This window comes from Malaclemys terrapin, chromosome 2 (assembly GCF_027887155.1).
Source record: "Malaclemys terrapin pileata isolate rMalTer1 chromosome 2, rMalTer1.hap1, whole genome shotgun sequence".
Classification (NCBI taxonomy): domain Eukaryota; kingdom Metazoa; phylum Chordata; order Testudines; family Emydidae; genus Malaclemys; species Malaclemys terrapin.
The window spans coordinates 278,916,534-278,934,960 of NC_071506.1; the positions used below are offsets into that span (position 1 = coordinate 278,916,534).

The 18,427-nt window shown below is 53.4% G+C and overlaps 2 protein-coding genes across 2 annotated transcripts in view; both read left to right on the forward strand.

Annotated features, from left to right (window-relative positions):
* The window catches only part of ZBTB47 (zinc finger and BTB domain containing 47), a 393,046-nt gene that overhangs the window by 322,954 nt on the left and 51,665 nt on the right, over positions 1–18,427 (forward strand). The gene's annotated exons all lie outside the window — the stretch shown is intronic.
* Positions 6,815–8,965, forward strand: LOC128830847 (5-beta-cholestane-3-alpha,7-alpha-diol 12-alpha-hydroxylase). Its single transcript, XM_054016670.1, has one exon. The coding sequence runs from the start codon at positions 6,855–6,857 to the stop codon at positions 8,382–8,384; it is 1,530 nt and encodes a 509-aa protein (XP_053872645.1). The 5' UTR covers positions 6,815–6,854; the 3' UTR covers positions 8,385–8,965.

The window sequence follows — 18,427 nt, forward strand, 5'->3', positions numbered from 1 at the left end:
CAGAACTAGTCCACAGTGTTAACAATGGTGAAAGTGAGAGTATAGAAATCTGCCTAAGGGGGAAAAAATAATTAAAGAGACTCATGAGTACTGGCAGGGGTGGGAGGAAGATGAGGTTTAGATATTAAATGAAAACTTCTGTAGGAGGGAACTTCAAAAAGTATGGACAAAGGCAACAAGGGGGGAAGATTTAATGAAGTATCCTCTAGAATGAAAAATGCTGATGTACTTCAAGAGCCGGAGAGAAAGAGTGCAGGAGCTTTACTCTGAATGCTTACTGGGCACTGGCTTAAACAGTAACTCGCCCTTAGTTAATAAACACATCTCTGTGCGAGACATGCAAAATCATTGGATCACATCCTCTGGGAGTGTAATATTGATAGGGGCTTTTGTCTGATTAACTCAGGCAGCTAAAAGAGACAAAGTTTATACTAAAATACCTAGTAAGAGTAGCAGGAAAATGGGCTTCAGTATTACAATTTTTTAAAAATACCAGGAAAAGGGAGAGGCTAAGTATATATCATGAAATCCAGCACCTGGTGGTTACCGATTGAGAATGTGAGTCTCCTATGCCATAAAATACAAGAAGTTTAGCAACTGCTCAATGCATTTGCTCATGACTGCTATGGTAACTGCTCGTTACCAGCCTTGCTCCTGCCCTGTTCCTAGCCCTTGTCTCTGCTCCTGGTCTCTGACATCTGGCCTTTGACTCTGGTTCTGACCCTGGTCTCCTGCTCTGGTCCCAGCCTTGGCACACTCCTGATACACCAGTTCAGACCCTCAACTCCAACTTCTGACTTTGGCTCTGTTCTTTGACTCTGGCATCTGGCCTCTGACTCCTGCACTGACCTGTAGGCTTGAACACTCATGCCCTGACCCCCCTGAAAGTAGACATTGTCCTTTCATTTCAATAGCTCTTTTCCCTGTCTGGAATTCGCACCCTGATGTATTTAAAAAGAATAATCATATCTTCTCTCAGCCATCTACAGGATCCTGTTTTCAGTTCCTTAAAAGAACGGAAGAATGGCCATGCTATGTCAGACCAATGGTTCATCTAGCCCAGTAACCTGTCTTCTGACAGTGGCCAATGCCAGATGCTTCAGAGGGACTGAACAGAACAGGGCAATGTATCAAGTGATTGATCCCCTGTTGTCCACTTTCAGCTTCTAATAGTCACAGGTTTAGGGACACCCAGAGCATGAGGTTGCATGCTTGACCATCTTGGCTAATAGCCATTAAAGGATCTATCTTCCAGGAATGTAGCTCATTCTTTTGTGAACCCAGGTATATTTTTGACCTTCACAACGTCCCCTGGCAACAAGTACCACAGGTTGACTGTGTGTTGTATGAAGAAGTACTTCCTTACTTTGGGTATGAAATAAGTAACGCTTTATCCCATTGGATGACTTGAGCGCATAAAGACTCGTGCATAAAACATAAGTTGAATGGGGCCCAGCCCTCCTTCCTCACCAGCCACCAACTTCTGCAGCAGAAATCAAACCTGAGCTCTTGCTTCTGCTACTTGCACTGGAGACTGGGGTGGATGTTCCAAGTAAAGGGGCATTCAAAGGAGCTTTCCATGATTTCTCTTGGAGTGACGTGGCATTCACAGGAATTGTTTTGTTCTCTGGCCTGTGATCTATGGGAAGTCAGACTGGACTGACACTGGAAACTATGATTCTGTGGGAAACCCCCCTTTTGCCCATATTAGTCAGCCAGTGAGAGTGGAATTTCACTCTCTTTATAAAGGAGACTTTGTTGGCTCAATGTGAACACTGGAGAGTGATAGGATTGGGGAGGGGCCAGGCTTAAAGCAGACCATCTGTGGTCAGACTCGCTCAGTGAATTCTGCCAAAAGGACTTCACTCCTGCCCTGTCACTCCATGGCTAGTTGAAGAAACAGGTGATTATGTTACCTCCATGCCAGGTACTTCTGTGGTTTCTAAGGTACCAGAAGTACTCCTCGTTCTTTTTGTAACTTTAATTATTATTAGCATAGCCTTTAAAGTTTTGTAACTTTTGCAAGCTTTGTAACCTTTTCCGTTACCACTTGTATAAACCTCCAAGCTTTGTAATATTCCATCACACAATCAGAGAGAATGTGAACAAGGGAGTATATGTGGGAGATAAGGGAGTGTGAACAAGGGAGTATATGTGGGACTGGGTGGAGAGGAACTGCAAGGAGAAAAGAGGCCGGAGATAGGAGCCAGGCATGTCTGATGTCATCTGCCCTGAGAAGGCAATCATGGGGTGCTGTAAAGAAAAGAAGAACCTGGTATGCATGAAAGGAACGAGGGCTGGAAAAGCTTCTCGGTGATGGACACAGAAGGGAAACTCAGTGTCTGTGACAGAAGCCGTCCAGTTCCAAAAAGGAAGAAGGCACGCACACGAGGCTACTGCTCCTTGACCTGCTCGCTGGCCCAGATCCGTGACCGCAGGCAGACACACCAGACCTATTATGCCTCCGCTTCTCCGCTTCCTCTGCTGTCTCCAGTAACTCTCCACCTGTGTGAGTGTGTGGGTGCATGAGGGTAAGAACGCGATGAATGTGGGAGTGCATGAATAAGCTCCATCCCTTTTCGGTTTGATCCAATAGCAGGATTTAATAAAACCAATCCAAGTGTAATCCTGGGTTGGTTTTTAGGGAAACCGAGGTAACAGTAACAGTAAAACCGCGGCAGTGTGGGCTATACAAGCCCACCGGAGACCCTGGATGATTACCGAAGTGACTAGTCCATGCTGAAATCTGCACTGCCATGGCTTTGTTGCGATCGACGTGCAACCTAGCTTGAATAACCCAGCTCATCTATGTCTACACATGCTGCAGTCACCCCCATGGCCACACATGGCAGTGCAAAGGTACCTTGAGAGAGAAAGAAACGGAAAGCTTATTGGTGGAGAAAGTGACGACGGAGAGTGCCAGTGAAACACTGGGGAACTAGAGACCGCATCAGTGTGACATCTGGTCGCTGCTTTCAGTAGTTTCAGGCGTACCACCTGCTTCTGAGACCCTCCCTGCTGCTATGTGGTTTTACAGTCCCACGTGTCTATGCGAGAGCCACAAAAACAGGGAAAATGGTTAAACTGTCTGCACACCATACAAAGAAACTCTCTTCCTCCCTGATCTCTTTCAGGGATAGTTACCGTAGCTACTCTTTGTAACTATTGAAAACCCAAAGAACAGTCTCAGAAAGAAATGCTGACCCTTTCATATTGATAGAGAAAAAACAGCCAAACTAAAATGTGTAAAAAGGGATAAAACTAAACCACACAGTGGAAAAACCTGGTGCCAGAAGGAAGGGAATGAGGGGAACAAAAAATAGTTACCGTGAATTTAAAATGTTTTGTTATTTTAAAATGATGGACAAAATTATTCTGAAATATACACATAGATTTGATCTACTTATTTATAATTTGTTTTGTGATAGCACGTCAGGCCCAACTAAGAACAGGGTCCCCTTGTGCAAGGCACTGCATAAACAGAGTAATAGACAGTCCCTCCTCTGAATACCTAATAATCCAAGTAAACTCATGAACCATGTCCTCAGCTTGTGGAAAATGCTGTCGTCAATCTCCACCAGCTGGAGGTGTTGCCCCTTTATGATTGTACACAGGGAAATCTTGATATAAATGCAAGTGTTCTAATATTATACATATTGGGCCAGATCCCCTGCTGGAGGAAATCAGGATAGCTCATCAGTGTCAATGGTATTGCACTGATTTTCACCAGCTGAGGATCTAGACTAATGGCTAAGTTAGGCTGCCAAACGCATATTTAATTATCTAAATAAGCGGTCTGGTTTTTCCAAAGTGATCCACACCCAGCAACTCCCATTGACTCAGTGGGAGTGGCTGCATGATCAGTGCTTTGGAAAAATTAGGCCACGTATTATTATTTATATGTGTGCACAGGGGTGCCATTTGGGGGGGCAGGAGGGGTCCCCCCCAAGTTTCATACAGGAGGTCTGCTTGAGTTGCAGTGCATATCCTAGCTCCAGGAAGAGCTTTTAACTGCAGCACAGCCTGAGTGTGGAATGTGAGTTCTGCACAGGGCCGGCTCCAGGCACCAGCCCACCAAGCTTGTGCTTGGGGCGGCACCTGGAGGGGGGCGGCGCAGTGCTCCGGCTCCGGCTGCCGGGGAGAGCGGGGCCCCGGCTGGGGCTCGCCGCCCTCCCCCCGGCGCTCTGGCCACCGGGGAGAGCGGAGCCCCGGCCGGGGCTCGCCGCCCTCCCCCCGGGGCTCCGGCCGCCCTCCCCTGCCGCGCTGGGCGGGGGGGGGGGGGGGGCGCGGCCGGAGGCTTTTTTGCCTGGGGCGGCAAAAAAGCCAGAGCCGGCCCTGGTTCTGCAGACGAGAGGTGCTGCTTCCTGGGGCAGGGAGTCAGTATTTTGTGCTTTGTAAGCTTCACTAGATGCCTAGCTGCATCTTTGGGTGCCTAAAAGCTTTGAAACTCTGTTGCTAAGGCACTGGGCAGAGGTCATATAGGAAGTCCATGGCGGGGGAGTAGAACCCAGGTCCTTCAGAGCTATCCACTGGACCAGCCGCTGTGAATGCTGCAAAAAAAGAGAACACTGATAGATGGGAGCAAAACCAAGGAGGCCAGCTCTCTGAGACTCCAGCAAATGGTCCCAGGTGATTGGGAAGGGTGTCATGGTTGACAGCATGAAAAGCAGAACAGAGGTCAGGAAGGATGAAGAAAGAGAGAGAATGAGCGTCAGATGAGATCATTTAACCCCAAAGGGGTGGCAGGTTCTGACCCATGCTGGACTGTAGAGCAATGGCTGCTGTGAAATTTTATATTTTAACTGAAAACCATTTTGTTTTGTCATTTTTTGTTCTGAGTTTGAGAAAAGGAAGGAATGAGAAAGTGTCATATGAGTATGAGATGTGTTTATGCCTCAAATTCTTAGGGTGTCAGCAGTATTCAGGCCAAGTCCAGAAAAAAGAGCAGAAATTGCATCCACGGAGTCCATAAAGTCAACATTTATTGTCATGGTTCGTATTAGTCACTGGACACCAACTATGTGCTCAGCACTGTTCAGCATATGCCAGAAAATATAGTCCCTGAGCCAACATGTATAAAACGTGTAGCCCTGAATACGATGGCTGAGATCTTTAAGTATGAAGTGTATCGTTATTGAGCACATGTTACTATCTATCAGTGGAGGCGCTGATGGCAATAGAAGTTTTGGCTGATTAAGTACTGGAAGATCTGACCCTCCAACTTTTTTACAAGAGGTAGAGCTGCCCAGAGCTCCTGTGCCGGTTTATTCTCTTTTCCTGCCTGCAGTGGCCCTGATATACCTCAGAAGATTCAATTTTTTTCTCAACTTTAAAATGTGGATTTTTTCCTGGTGTTTGGTTTTAAATATTCTCCTGTGAGAACTGCAACTCAATCACTGCCGGGATGTGTTTAAAAGCCTTCTGGAAAGTAACTAGCCTTTAAACAGAAGTGAAAGAAGTGTTGCCAACTCTCATGATTTCGTCATGAGTCTCGTGATACTTAGTGTTTTCCTTAAAGCCCCAGCTCCTGGAGTCAAGTGGATATGTGATGATTTCAGTCTTCATTCTTAAAGAAAAAGTAAATTTCTAGACCTCGTTGCTGTGGAGAAAGTTTCAAAATGTGACCCCAGGGCACCCTAAAGGCTCAAAAAGCAGAAGGCAAATAAAAAGAACAGCAAATCTATTATTTTTACATAATCTCGTGATTTTTAAGAAAATCTCATGATTTTTGGTGAGCCCGACTCATGATTTTTGAACATTTGGGGTTGGCAATACTGTGAAACTGACTTGAAAGTGTCAGGTTCACTCCTATTTAAAGTCAGTTTCTAGTCTATTATGTGTAGTATGGTAACACCTTTAGAGCCCAGCCAGGTGAGGTATAAACTCATAGGAGGATGTTTCCAAAAGTAAAATGATCTATTCCAGGATCAGCAACCTTTGGCACGCGGCCCATCAGGGAAAGCCCCTGGTGGGCCGGGCCGGTTTGTTTACCTGCCGCGTCCACAGGTTCAGCTGATCGCAGCTCCCACGGGCCGTGGTTCGCTGTCCCAGGCCAATGTGGGCTGTGGAAAGTGGTGTACCGAGGGATGTGCTGGCTGCCCTTCCTGCAGCCCCCATTGGCCTGGGATGGTGAACCGCCAAAGGCTGCCGTTCTCTGATCTATTCCAAGCTTGGTGACTAGCAAAAAGTAAGTAGTCACCTTGTGGGCCCAGCTGGGGGAGGGGAGGGGGGGACTGAGAGCTCGGTTGGAGGTACGGCGGGGGGGAAGGGGCTGAAAACTTGGTCCCAGCTGAGTTCGAGCTCTCAGCCTTGGCTGGGACCAAGGCAGAGCTCTCGGTCCTGGCTGGAGCTCCAAGCCAGGAGCCCCTCCGCCGTTCCACCCCTTTCCCCTTGGCTCCACCCCCATTCTGTCCCCACTCTTCCTCTCCCCCAGAACCTGTCCCCTGCTTGCTCTTCCCCCCCCTCCACTGAGGCCCCGAGACCAGAAAAACTCTGTGCCCCTGCCATGGCCCCAAGGCTGTGGTGAGGGGAGATTTTTCTGGGAACCCCAAATACCCCAGTGTCCTGCCCCCAGCAGCGTGAGGTTTGGGGAGGCTTAGTCTCCCCCCGTCTCCATTACACACTGCCCATGCTGGCCTTAAAAGTTTGTGGATCTTTTAGTAAACGAGACGTGGATAAAAACTGGAGTGTTCAGCATTCTGCAGCAGAAGGGTTAATCTTAGCTGCAAACGGAGAATGAGGCCCTGAGTCAGTCTGTCATTGGCCATCTGCCAGAAACGATTTATAAATACAGCATCCTAACCTTTCCTTTCAGTCTGTCTGGAATCCCTGCTCCGGTGCACAGCTCTCTAGCAATGGCTTTCTGGACGGCAGTTCTCTGTGCGCTGTTAGTCTCGATTCTCAGTGGGCTATATCTCCTGGGAGCATTTCGAAGGAGGAGACCCACGGAGCCGCCACTGGATAAAGGCCACATTCCGTGGCTGGGGTACGCACTGGATTTCAGAAAGAACAGCGCAGCGTTCCTGAAAAAGATGCAGAGGAGACACGGGGACATTTTCACGGTGCTGATTGGAGGCTACTACTTCACCTTCCTAATGGACCCTCTCTCTTTCGGAGCCATAGTGAAGGCGCCAAGAGCCAAACTCGACTTCGAGGCGTTTGCAGTAGAACTGGTCGCCAGGGTTTTTGGGTATCACCCGTGTAAAAGTGACCATAAGATTACTCAGGTGTCAAGCACAAAGCACCTGATGGGAGATGGACTAGTGGTCATGACTCAAGCCATGATGGAGAATTTGCAGACCCTCATGTTTCACAACAGGGACTCAGGAGAAGAGAGACCCTGGCAGCAGGATGGGCTCTTCCACTACAGCTACAACATTGTCTTCAGAGCTGGCTACCTGGCTTTGTTTGGAAACGAGCCAGGCACAGGCACACAGAGTGAGAAGAAAGCCAAGGAGCGTGATCTTATGCAGTCCGAAGAGCTGTTTAATGAGTTCCGGAAGTACGACCGCCTCTTCCCCCGCCTGGCCTACGCCGTGCTGCCCCCAAGGGATAAAATGGAAGCGGAGAGGCTGAAGAGGCTCTTCTGGAAGGTGCTTTCTGTGAAGAACAGCCGTGAGAAGGATAACATGAGCGGATGGATAAGCGACCAAGAACAGTTCCTGGCAGAGTTTGGGGTGCCTGAGTACATGCGGGATCGGTTCATGTTTCTGCTTCTCTGGGCGGCCCAAGGCAATACGGGCCCAAGCTCTTTCTGGCTTCTCTTGTATCTCATGAAGCATCCCGAAGCAATGCAGGCTGTGAGGGAAGAAGTGGACAAAGTTTTAGGAGAGACTGGTCAGGAAGTGAAGCCAGGCAGCCCTGTGGTTAACATCACCAGGGACATGTTAATGAAAACCCCAGTTCTGGACAGCGCAGTGGAGGAGACCCTGCGCCTGACAGCAGCTCCCATTCTGATCAGAGCAGTGGTTGAGGACATGAATCTCAAGATGGCCAATGGCAGGGAATACGCCCTCCGCAAAGGGGACAGGGTAGCCCTGTTTCCCTACGTCGCAGTGCAGACGGACCCCGAAGTCCATCCTGAGCCTCACACCTTCAAATACAACCGGTTCCTGAACCAAGATGGCACCAAAAAAGATTTCTACAAGAATGGGAAAAAGCTGAAATACTTTAACATGCCCTGGGGGGCAGGAACCTCAGTCTGTCCTGGACGGTTCTTTGCTGTCAATGAAATAAAACTGTTTGTGTTCCTGATGTTGTCTTACTATGACTTGGAGCTAGTTAACGAGAAAGAAGAGATCCCTCCGATAGACGTGAGCCGATGGGGATTTGGTTCAATGCAGCCCACTCACGATGTCCAGTTTAAATATCGTCTACGTATTTAATGTGAAAACGTGACCCTCTTCTGCTGCAGCCCTGTTGTGTACTGGCTCCATAATTCAGTCAGGAGGGACTGATTTGTCAAGAGATTGGTCTGTGTAAAGATCTTCCATACGTGTCATAGCCTCTTAGATGGTTGTTATGACATTTCTCTTTATCAGGCAACACAGCACTGCTCAGAACGTTAGTGTTTAATCTACTACATGTTGCTGTGACCTTGGAACTCTCAGACTCACTGCAAAAATTCCCTTATCTCCTGTTCCAGACTTGTGAGGAGCTGTGTAAGTGAATGCCTGCTGACATGCAAAGAAAACAAGAGTGTTAGTGTATTTCCTGAAGGAAAATAGGAACAGGGAGAGTTTCCTTAGCATGGATTTATGGGTTTTTATTTCTTCCACTCTTCTTATTGTAAATCTGAAATGTCTGACTGTGCATTTAGAAATATACTGAATGGTCATAGGACAAATACATTCTTTATACAGGGGTTAGGAACAAAGATTCCAGGGATTAATTAAAAATTGTCTTGACTATAATCCTGCTGTACTTTGCTACATTTTATTTTTATTAAAAGAATGCTGTCAGCCTATTTAGGTCCCAGGAATCATTCTTCTTAAAGCAGAGATTGTATTGGGAATGAATCTGGCAATTTGACATAGTGGCATTTTCCTAGGATTCACTTCTCTCCTCCCAACACTTTGCTCGATAAGAAAATGAAACAATCCAGAGGTCTTGCCCGTTTCATTTGGCTGCCCCACTTAAGTGAGCAGGAAAGGGGCTTTTACAAATATATCAGAGCAAAAAGTAGTGAATGTAAAATTTTCAAAAGTGCCTAAGTCCCATTTTCAGTGACTTAGCGACCTATGGACAGATTTTTAAAGGTATTTTCAAAAACTTAGCTGCTTTTGGAAATTTTACTCCTAGAAAAGTAGTTCCATTGATAAATTAGGAGGGGAATAAAATTAAGGAGGAATCACAAGTAAGTGCTCCTTTTCTAAATCTATCCTCAGGAGTAAAAGTCTGTACAATTAGGAAGCAATGAAAGACAAGCTTTTTAAAATAGCTCTTGATAAAAAATTGGAAAATGTGAACATACACAAATCAGTCAGTCCAGATGACAGGTAACATTTTCACCCAACTCCCCTCAGCTCATGCGTTACCTATTTGGGCTCTGATTTAACATTTTCCTATGATTTTACTGGGAATAGAAGTGAACCTAACTGGACATGTATGGTCAGAATCACTCTTCTTACTTCTTTGCACTCAAAGAAAATTTTACATGATATGTCCTAGGCTGTTAAAGGAATGGACTATAAAGCTTAATGAACAATTGACAATTGGTTTTAAGAAGTTATGAAGATCTGGGGAGGTAGCAGAAAACTGGGCAAAAGAAAATGTGGTATGAGGTGTCCAAAGAGGTAAGAAGAGTGTTCGTGACCATTCATGTTTAGTAAGGTTAACTTTTATTCCTTGTAAAATAATAAACACATATTAAGAGAAGAATCACTAATCATCTACAGGCAATAAGCAGAAATCGTTTGGAAGGAATGAAAAAAAAAGAGGCTATCTGCCAAGTTCCCATCCCCAGCAACCGTAAATGGCTTAAGGTATTCCTGGGCATAGCAAGTTTTTGCAGAATATGAATTCCAGAGTTTAAACTGTAGGCTAAACCTCTGTATGAATGTGTTAAGAAAGCAGATCATGACTCCTTTCACTGGTCCCCAGAAACAGACAAAGCATTTAAAAATCTTAAAAAAAAAAGCTAATAGATGCTCCAGCCCCGGGTTTGCCCGATATATCTAAGCCGTTCCAACTGTATGTGCATAAACGAAAAAAAGTAGCTTTAAAAATGCTTACTTTTAAGTGCCTGGAAACGTCCTGTGGCTTACTTTTCTAAGCAACTAGATCAAGTTTCAAAGAGATAGCCAGCCTGTTTGAGGGTGGTCGCAGCTACTGCTCTAGTGCTTGGGGAAGCTAAAATACTGACACTGGAAAGAACCGTGCAAGTGTATGTTCCCCATATGGTCCGAGCCTTGCTGGACACTAAGGGTGGTCTTTGGCTCACACAGGCTCGGGTTGCTCGGTACCAGGGCCGGCTTTAGGCCAATTCAACCAATTCCCCTGAATCGGGCCCTGCGCCTAAGAGGGCCCCGCACCCAAGCCCCGGCACAGCATACCGGCAAGAGCCAGTGCGCCGTACCGGGGTGGCCCGGCTTCCCCAGGGGGCAATTTAAAGGGCCTGGGGCTCCCAGCATGGGCTGGAGCCCCAGGACCTTTAAACTGCACCAGATCCCCACTGCTGGAGCCCTGGGGTAGGGCTGCGGGGCTCTGGGGGCTATTTAAAAAGTCCAGGGCTCCCATTGCTTCTACTGCCCCGGCCCTTTAAATAGCCGCTGGAGCCCCGCCGCTTCCCCAGGGTTCCCGCAGCTATTGAAAGGGCTGGGGCGGTGGAAGCAGGGGAGCCCCAGGCCCTTTAAATAGCCCCCAAAGCCCTGGTATAGCGGGGGCTCCGGGGGCTATTTAAAGGGCCGGGGCTCCAGATGCCTCTGCTGCACCCCCTGCCTGCACCGGCCCCGTACCCCCTGCCCTGCCCGCAGCCAGCCCCTGTCTCCAGCCAGCCCTGCCCGCACCAGCCCCGCCCCCCCCCCCCTGCCTGCAGCCAGCCCTGCACCCCCGCCCACAGTCAGCCCCTGCCTCACTCCCTGCCCTGCCTCCAGCCAACCCCTGCCGCACCCCCCTGCAGTCCTGCCCGAAGCCAGCCAGCCCCACACACATCCCTGCCCACACCAGCCCCGCACCCCCTTCCCTGCCCGCAGCCAGCCCGTCTGCAGCCAGCCCCACACCCCCTGGCTGCAGCCAGCCAGTCTCTAGCCAGCCCCGCACCCCCTGCCCTGCCCGCAGCCAGTCCCTGTCTCCAGCCAGCCCCACACCCCCCTGCCTGCAGCCAGCCCCACACCCTCTGCCCTGCCTGCAGCCAACCCCTGCCACACCCCCCTGCCTGAAGCCAGCCAGTCCCGCACTCCTCTGTCTCCAGCCCTGCCAACCCATGCCGCACCCCCCTGCGGCCCTGCCTGAAGCCAGCCAGCCCACCCCACACACCCCTGTCTCCAGCCAGCCCCGCACTCCTTGCCCTGCCTGCAGCCAGACCCTACCTCCAATCAGCCCCTGCCCTGCCTCCAGCCAGCCCCATGTCCACTGGTGCCCTGCAGTTCCCAGGGCAGTAACCCTGCACACCTGCTTCAATGAGGGGGGCAGGGAGCAGCTGGGATCCACACATGTGCACACCGGGTGACCAGACAGCAAGTGTGAAAAATCGGGACAGGGGGTGGGGGGTAATAGGAGCCTATAAAAGAAAAAGACCCCAAAATCGGGACTGTCCCTATAAAATCGGGACATCTGGTCACCCTAGCACACGCCCAGGAGTGAAGGGGACCCACACACGTGAAACGGAGCTCATTAATAACCGATCAACAGCATATATGATGCAATGTACATAATATATAATTTTATTATTTATATAGTTATGGAAAGTAAATAATACATGGAAGAAATGAAAGGCTTTTTTTTACATGTTTTTTTTTGGGGCCCCGCCAAAAATGTTCGAATTGGGCCCCGCACTTCCTAAAGCCGGCCCTGCTCGGTACCAGGCGAAGCTGTTAAAAAATCCTGAAGTCACCCTGCAGATCTGTCCCTCCCTTAATCCAGCTACCCTACTACCAGAGACAAAAAAGCAAGAACATGACTGTCTAAAAATCATAAATGTTCAGTATTCTAGCCGCCCAGATCTAAAAGATCAGCCACTCCCAAATGCTAACTTAGAATAGTATACAAATAGCAGTAGTACTGTAGTGAATAGGCATAAAAGAGCTGGTTATGCTATTGTGTCTCTTCATGATACCGTAAAAGCTGAAAGTTTACTGGCAGGAACATCTGCCCAACTTGCTGAACTAGTGGCCGTAACTCGTGCACTCGAGCTGGCAAAAGACAAACAAGTTAATATCTTTACTGACTCAAAGTATGCTTTTGGGGTATTGCATGTCACGCTAGTTTGTAAAAACAAAGAAGAATGCTAACAGCCCAAGGCTCTCCAGTTAAGCACGGGTCTCAAATTCTCCGGCTTTTAGAAGCGGTACAACTCCCCCCAGCAGTAGCAGTGGGGCATTGCAAAGCCCATCAAAAAAAAAAAATCAAGATGTAACCAAGGGCAATGCCAGAACAGACAAAAAAGCTAAGCGAGCTGCTACCCTGAAATCAGCAACTAAAGAAAATGCCCAAATGCATGCCCTCATCCCATCTGTGGGTGAGCTTGCAGCCCCTCAGTACTTCCATGATGACAGAAACCTGGCTGACAGTCTCGGTCTCCAGGAAAAGGAGGGATGGCTTTATTCCACAGAGGGAAAAATCCTCCTGCCCAAGGGCCTAATCCGACTGGTGTTGCAGAAACTGCATCAAACCACACTCGCAGGCAGAGAGGCTCTTACCCAGCTCATAAATAAATATTTTCTAACCTCTAGACTTAAACCCCTAGCATCACAAGTACAAGCTGAATGTTTAATCTGCCAAAAAAAATAACTCTCGACCAGGAGTAGCAGTGCCACCAGCCACCCTAGAACCTACCCCAAGCCCAAGATTAGTGTGGCAAATAGACTTTACTGAGTTTCCCAGAACCCAAGAGTACAAGTACCTTCTCGTCTTAGTGAATCAATTCAGCGGATGGGCTGAAGCCTTCCCATGTCGCAACAACACTGCCAAAACAGTAGCTCTTAAGTTTGTCAAAAAAATCATTCCTCGCTTCGGCCTTCCTCAGTGAATAGAATCTAATAATAGAACACACTTCACATCTCAAGTTGTTCAAAAGATATCAAGTGCTCTGCAAATCCCCTGGAAACTCCACACACCCTGGCGATCACAAGCCAGTAGAGTAGTGAAACGCACAAATCAGACACTCAAGCGACACCTCTCAAAGGTCTGTCAAGAAGCCTCTCTTAAGTGGCCTGATGCTTTGCCCCTTGTGTTACTTCGCATTCGTGCTCTTCCTAAGAGTAAAATAGAGCTTAGTCCCTTCAAAATTATGTTTAAAAAAGCATGGCCTATAAATAGTACCCCAGTTCTGGTAGGGGAATAAAAAGTAAAGTGTAGTTTCTTGTCTCAGTACATGTGCTCTCTGTCTGCTGTTCTTTCTTCTCTTCACAAGGAGTCAGGGCAGGGGACTGGGTGTGTGAGGGGGTGCAGGAGTCAGGGCAGGGGGCTGGGTGTGTGAGGGGGTGCAGGAGTCAGGGCAGGGGGCTGGGTGTGTGAGGGGGTGCAGGAGTCAGGGCAGGGGGCTGAGGGTGTGTGCGGGGGGTGCAGGAGTCAGGGCAGGGGGCTGAGGGTGTGTGCGGGGGGTGCAGGAGTCAGGGCAGGGGGCTGGGTGTGTGAGGGGGTGCAGGAGTCAGGGCAGGGGGCTGAGGGTGTGTGAGGGGGTGTAGGAGTCAGGGCAGGGGACTGGGTGTGTGAGGGGGTGCAGGAGTCAGGGCAGGGGGCTGGGTGTGTGAGGGGGTGCAGGAGTCAGGGCAGGGGGCTGAGGGTGTGTGAGGGGGTGCAGGAGTCAGGGCAGGGGGCTGAGGGTGTGTGAGGGGGTGCAGGAGTCAGGGCAGGGGGCTGGGTGTGTGAGGGGAGTGCAGGAGTCAGGGCAGGGGGCTGGGTGCGTGAGGGGGTGCAGGAGTCAGGGCAGGGGCTGGGTGTGTGAGGGGGTGCAGGAGTCAGGGCAGGGGGCTGGGTGTGTGAGGGGTGCAGGAGTCAGGGGAGGGGGCTGGGTGTGTGAGGGGGTGCAGGAGTCAGGGCAGGGGACTGGGTGTGTGAGGGGGTGCAGGAGTCAGGGCAGGGGGCTGGGTGTGTGAGGGGGGTGCAGGAGTCAGGGCAGGGGGTTGGGTGTGTGAGGGTGTGCAGGAGTCAGGGCAGGGGGCTGAGGGTGTGTGAGGGGGTGCAGGAGTCAGGGCAGGGGGCTGGGTGTGTGAGGGGGGTGCAGGAGTCAGGGCAGGGGGCTGGGTGTGTGAGGGGGTGCAGGAGTCAGGGCAGGGGGCTGAGGGTGTGTGCGGGGGGTGCAGGAGTCAGGGCAGGGGGCTGGGTGTGTGAGGGGGTGCAGGAGTCAGGGCAGGGGGCTGGGTGTGTGAGGGGGTGCAGGAGTCAGGTAGGGCAGGGGGCTGGGGGTGTGAGGGGGTGCAGGAGTCAGGGCAGGGGGTTGGGTGTGTGAGGGGGTGCAGGAGTCAGGGCAGGGGGCTGGGTGTGTGAGGGGGTGCAGGAGTCAGGGCAGGGGGTTGGGTGTGTGAGGGGGTGCAGGAGTCAGGGCAGTGGGCTGGGTGTGTGAGGGGGTGCAGGAGTCAGGGCAGGGGGCTGAGGGTGTGTGAGGGGGTGCAGGAGTCAGGGCAGGGGGTTGGGTGTGTGAGGGGGTGCAGGAGTCAGGGCAGGGGACTGGGTGTGTGAGGGGGTGCAGGAGTCAGGGAAGGGGGCTGGGTGTGTGAGGGGGTGCAGGAGTCAGGGCAGGGGGCTGGGTGTGTGAGGGGGTGCAGGAGTCAGGCAGGGGGCTGGGTGTGTGAGGGGGAGCAGGAGTCAGGGCAGGAGGCTGAGGGTGTGTGAGGGGGTGCAGGAGTCAGGGCAGGGGGCTGGGTGTGTGAGGGGGGTGCAGGAGTCAGGGCAGGGGGCTGGGTGTGTGAGGGGGTGCAGGAGTCAGGGCAGGGGGCTGGGTGTGTGAGGGGGTGCAGGAGTCAGGGCAGGGGGCTGGGTGTGTGAGGGGGTGCAGGAGTCAGGGCAGGGGCTAGGTGTGTGAGGGGGTGCAGGAGTCAGGGCAGGGGGCTGAGGGTGTGTGAGGGGGTGCAGGAGTCAGGGCAGGAGGCTGAGGGTGTGTGAGGGGGTGCAGGAGTCAGGGCAGGGGACTGGGTGTGTGCGGGGGGTGCAGGAGTCAGGGCAGAGGGCTGGGTGCGTGAGGGGGTGCAGGAGTCAGGGCAGGGGGCTGGGTGTGTGAGGGGGTGCAGGAGTCAGGGCAGGGGGCTGGGTGTGTGAGGGGGTGCAGGAGTCAGGGCAGAGGGCTGGGTGTGTGAGGGGGTGCAGGAGTCAGGGCAGGGGGCTGGGTGTGTGAGGGGGTGCAGGAGTCAGGGCAGGAGGCTGAGGGTGTGTGAGGAATTGCAGGAGTCAGGGCTGGGGGCTGGGGGGGTATATGCAGGGGGAGTGTGGTGGCTCCACCCTCCCCCGATTGCACCCCCTTCCCCAAGGCCCCGGCCCCGGCTCTTTCCCGCCTCCCCTCCCCCGAGCACACTGTGGCTCCGCTCCTCCACTTCCCTCATGGAGCGACCTGAGTGCTGGCAAACAGCTGTTCGGCAGTGGGGGAAGCGCTTGGAGGGGGAGGGGCGGGAACCTAGCACGCTCGGGGGAGGAGGTGGGGGAGGGGGGAGCTTGGCCAGTAGAGTAGTGAAACGCACAAATCAGACACTCAAGCGACACCTCTCAAAGGTCTGTCAAGAAGCCTCTCTTAAGTGGCCTGATGCTTTGCCCCTTGTGTTACTTCGCATTCGTGCTCTTCCTAAGAGTAAAATAGAGCTTAGTCCCTTCAAAATTATGTTTAAAAAAGCATGGCCTATAAATAGTACCCCAGTTCTGGTAGGGGAATAAAAAGTAAAGTGTAGTTTCTTGTCTCAGTACATGTGCTCTCTGTCTGCTGTTCTTTCTTCTCTTCACAAGGAGTCAGGGCAGGGGGCTGAGGGTGTGTGAGGGGGTGCAGGAGTCAGGGCAGGGGGCTGGGTGTGTGAGAGGGTGCAGGAGTCAGGGCAGGGGACTGGGTGTGTGAGGGGGTGCAGGAGTCAGGGCAGGGGGCTGGGTGTGTGAGGGGGTGCAGGAGTCAGGGCAGGGGACTGGGTGTGTGAGGGGGTGCAGGAGTCAGGGAAGGGGGCTGGGTGTGTGAGGGGGTGCAGGAGTCAGGGCAGGGGGCTGGGTGTGTGAGGGGGTGCAGGAGTCAGGCAGGGGGCTGGGTGTGTGAGGGGGAGCAGGAGTCAGGGCAGGAGGCTGAGGGTGTGTGAGGGGGTGCAGGAGTCAGGGCAGGGGGCTGGGTGTGTGAGGGGGGTGCAGGAGTCAGGGCAGGGGGCTGGGTGTGTGAGGGGGTGCAGGAGTCAGGGCAGGGGGCTGGGTGTGTGAGGGGGTGCAGGAGTCAGGGCAGGGGGCTGGGTGTGTGAGGGGGTGCAGGAGTCAGGGCAGGGGCTAGGTGTGTGAGGGGGTGCAGGAGTCAGGGCAGGGGGCTGGGTGTGTGAGGGTGTGCAGGAGTCAGGGCAGGGGGCTGAGGGTGTGTGAGGGGGTGCAGGAGTCTGGGCAGGGGGCTGGGTGTGTGAGGGGGTGCAGGAGTCAGGGCAGGGGGCTGAGGGTGTGTGAGGGGGTGCAGGAGTCAGGTAGGGCAGGAGGCTGAGGGTGTGTGATGGGGTGCAGGAGTCAGGGCAGGGGGCTGGGTGTGTGAGGGGGTGCAGGAGTCAGGGCAGGGGGCTGGGTGTGTGAGGGGGGTGCAAGAGTCAGGGCAGGGGGCTGAGGGTGTGTGAGGGGGTGCAGGAGTAAGGGCAGGGGGCTGGGTGTGTGAGGGGGTGCAGGAGTCAGGGGAGGGGGCTGGGTGTGTGAGGGGGTGCAGGAGTCAGGGCAGGGGGTTGGGTGTGTGAGGGGGGTGCAGGAGTCAGAGCAGGGGGCTGAGGGTGTGTGAGGGGGTGCAGGAGTCAGGGCAGGGGGCTGGGTGTGTGAGGGGGTGCAGGAGTCAGGGCAGGGGGCTGGGTGTGTGAGGGGGTGAAGGAGTCAGGGCAGGGGGCTGGGTGTGTGAGGGTGTGCAGGAGTCAGGGCAGGGGGCTGAGGGTGTGTGAGGGGGTGCAGGAGTCAGGGCAGGGGGCTGGGTGTGTGAGGGGGTGCAGGAGTCAGGGCAGGGGGCTGAGGGTGTGTGAGGGGGTGCAGGAGTCAGGGCAGGGGGCTGGGTGTGTGAGAGGGTGCAGGAGTCAGGGCAGGGGACTGGGTGTGTGAGGGGTGCAGGAGTCAGGGCAGGGGACTGGGTGTGTGAGGGGGTGCAGGAGTCAGGGCAGGGGGCTGGGTGTGTGAGGGGGTGCAGGAGTCAGGGCAGGGGACTGGGTGTGTGAGGGGGTGCAGGAGTCAGGGAAGGGGGCTGGGTGTGTGAGGGGGTGCAGGAGTCAGGGCAGGGGGCTGGGTGTGTGAGGGGGTGCAGGAGTCAGGCAGGGGGCTGGGTGTGTGAGGGGGAGCAGGAGTCAGGGCAGGAGGCTGAGGGTGTGTGAGGGGGTGCAGGAGTCAGGGCAGGGGGCTGGGTGTGTGAGGGGGGTGCAGGAGTCAGGGCAGGGGGCTGGGTGTGTGAGGGGGTGCAGGAGTCAGGGCAGGGGGCTGGGTGTGTGAGGGGGTGCAGGAGTCAGGGCAGGGGGCTGGGTGTGTGAGGGGGTGCAGGAGTCAGGGCAGGGGCTAGGTGTGTGAGGGGGTGCAGGAGTCAGGGCAGGGGGCTGAGGGTGTGTGAGGGGGTGCAGGAGTCAGGTAGGGCAGGGGGCTGAGGGTGTGTGAGGGGGTGAAGGAGTCAGGGCAGGGGGCTGGGTGTGTGAGGGTGTGCAGGAGTCAGGGCAGGGGGCTGAGGGTGTGTGAGGGGGTGCAGGAGTCAGGGCAGGGGGCTGGGTGTGTGAGGGGGTGCAGGAGTCAGGGCAGGGGGCTGTGGGTGTGTGAGGGGGTGCAGGAGTCAGGTAGGGCAGGAGGCTGAGGGTGTGTGAGGGGGTGCAGGAGTCAGGGCAGGGGGCTGGGTGTGTGAGGGGGTGCAGGAGTCAGGGCAGGGGGCTGGGTGTGTGAGGGGGGTGCAAGAGTCAGGGCAGGGGGCTGAGGGTGTGTGAGGGGGTGCAGGAGTAAGGGCAGGGGGCTGGGTGTGTGAGGGGGTGCAGGAGTCAGAGCAGGGGGCTGAGGGTGTGTGAGGGGGTGCAGGAGTCAGGGCAGGGGGCTGGGTGTGTGAGGGGGTGAAGGAGTCAGGGCAGGGGGCTGGGTGTGTGAGGGTGTGCAGGAGTCAGGGCAG

Excerpts from the sequence above, each read along its gene's own strand:
- LOC128830847 (XM_054016670.1), top strand. The coding sequence starts at position 6,855 with ATGGCTTTCTGGACGGCAGTTCTCTGTGCGCTGTTAGTCTCGATTCTC.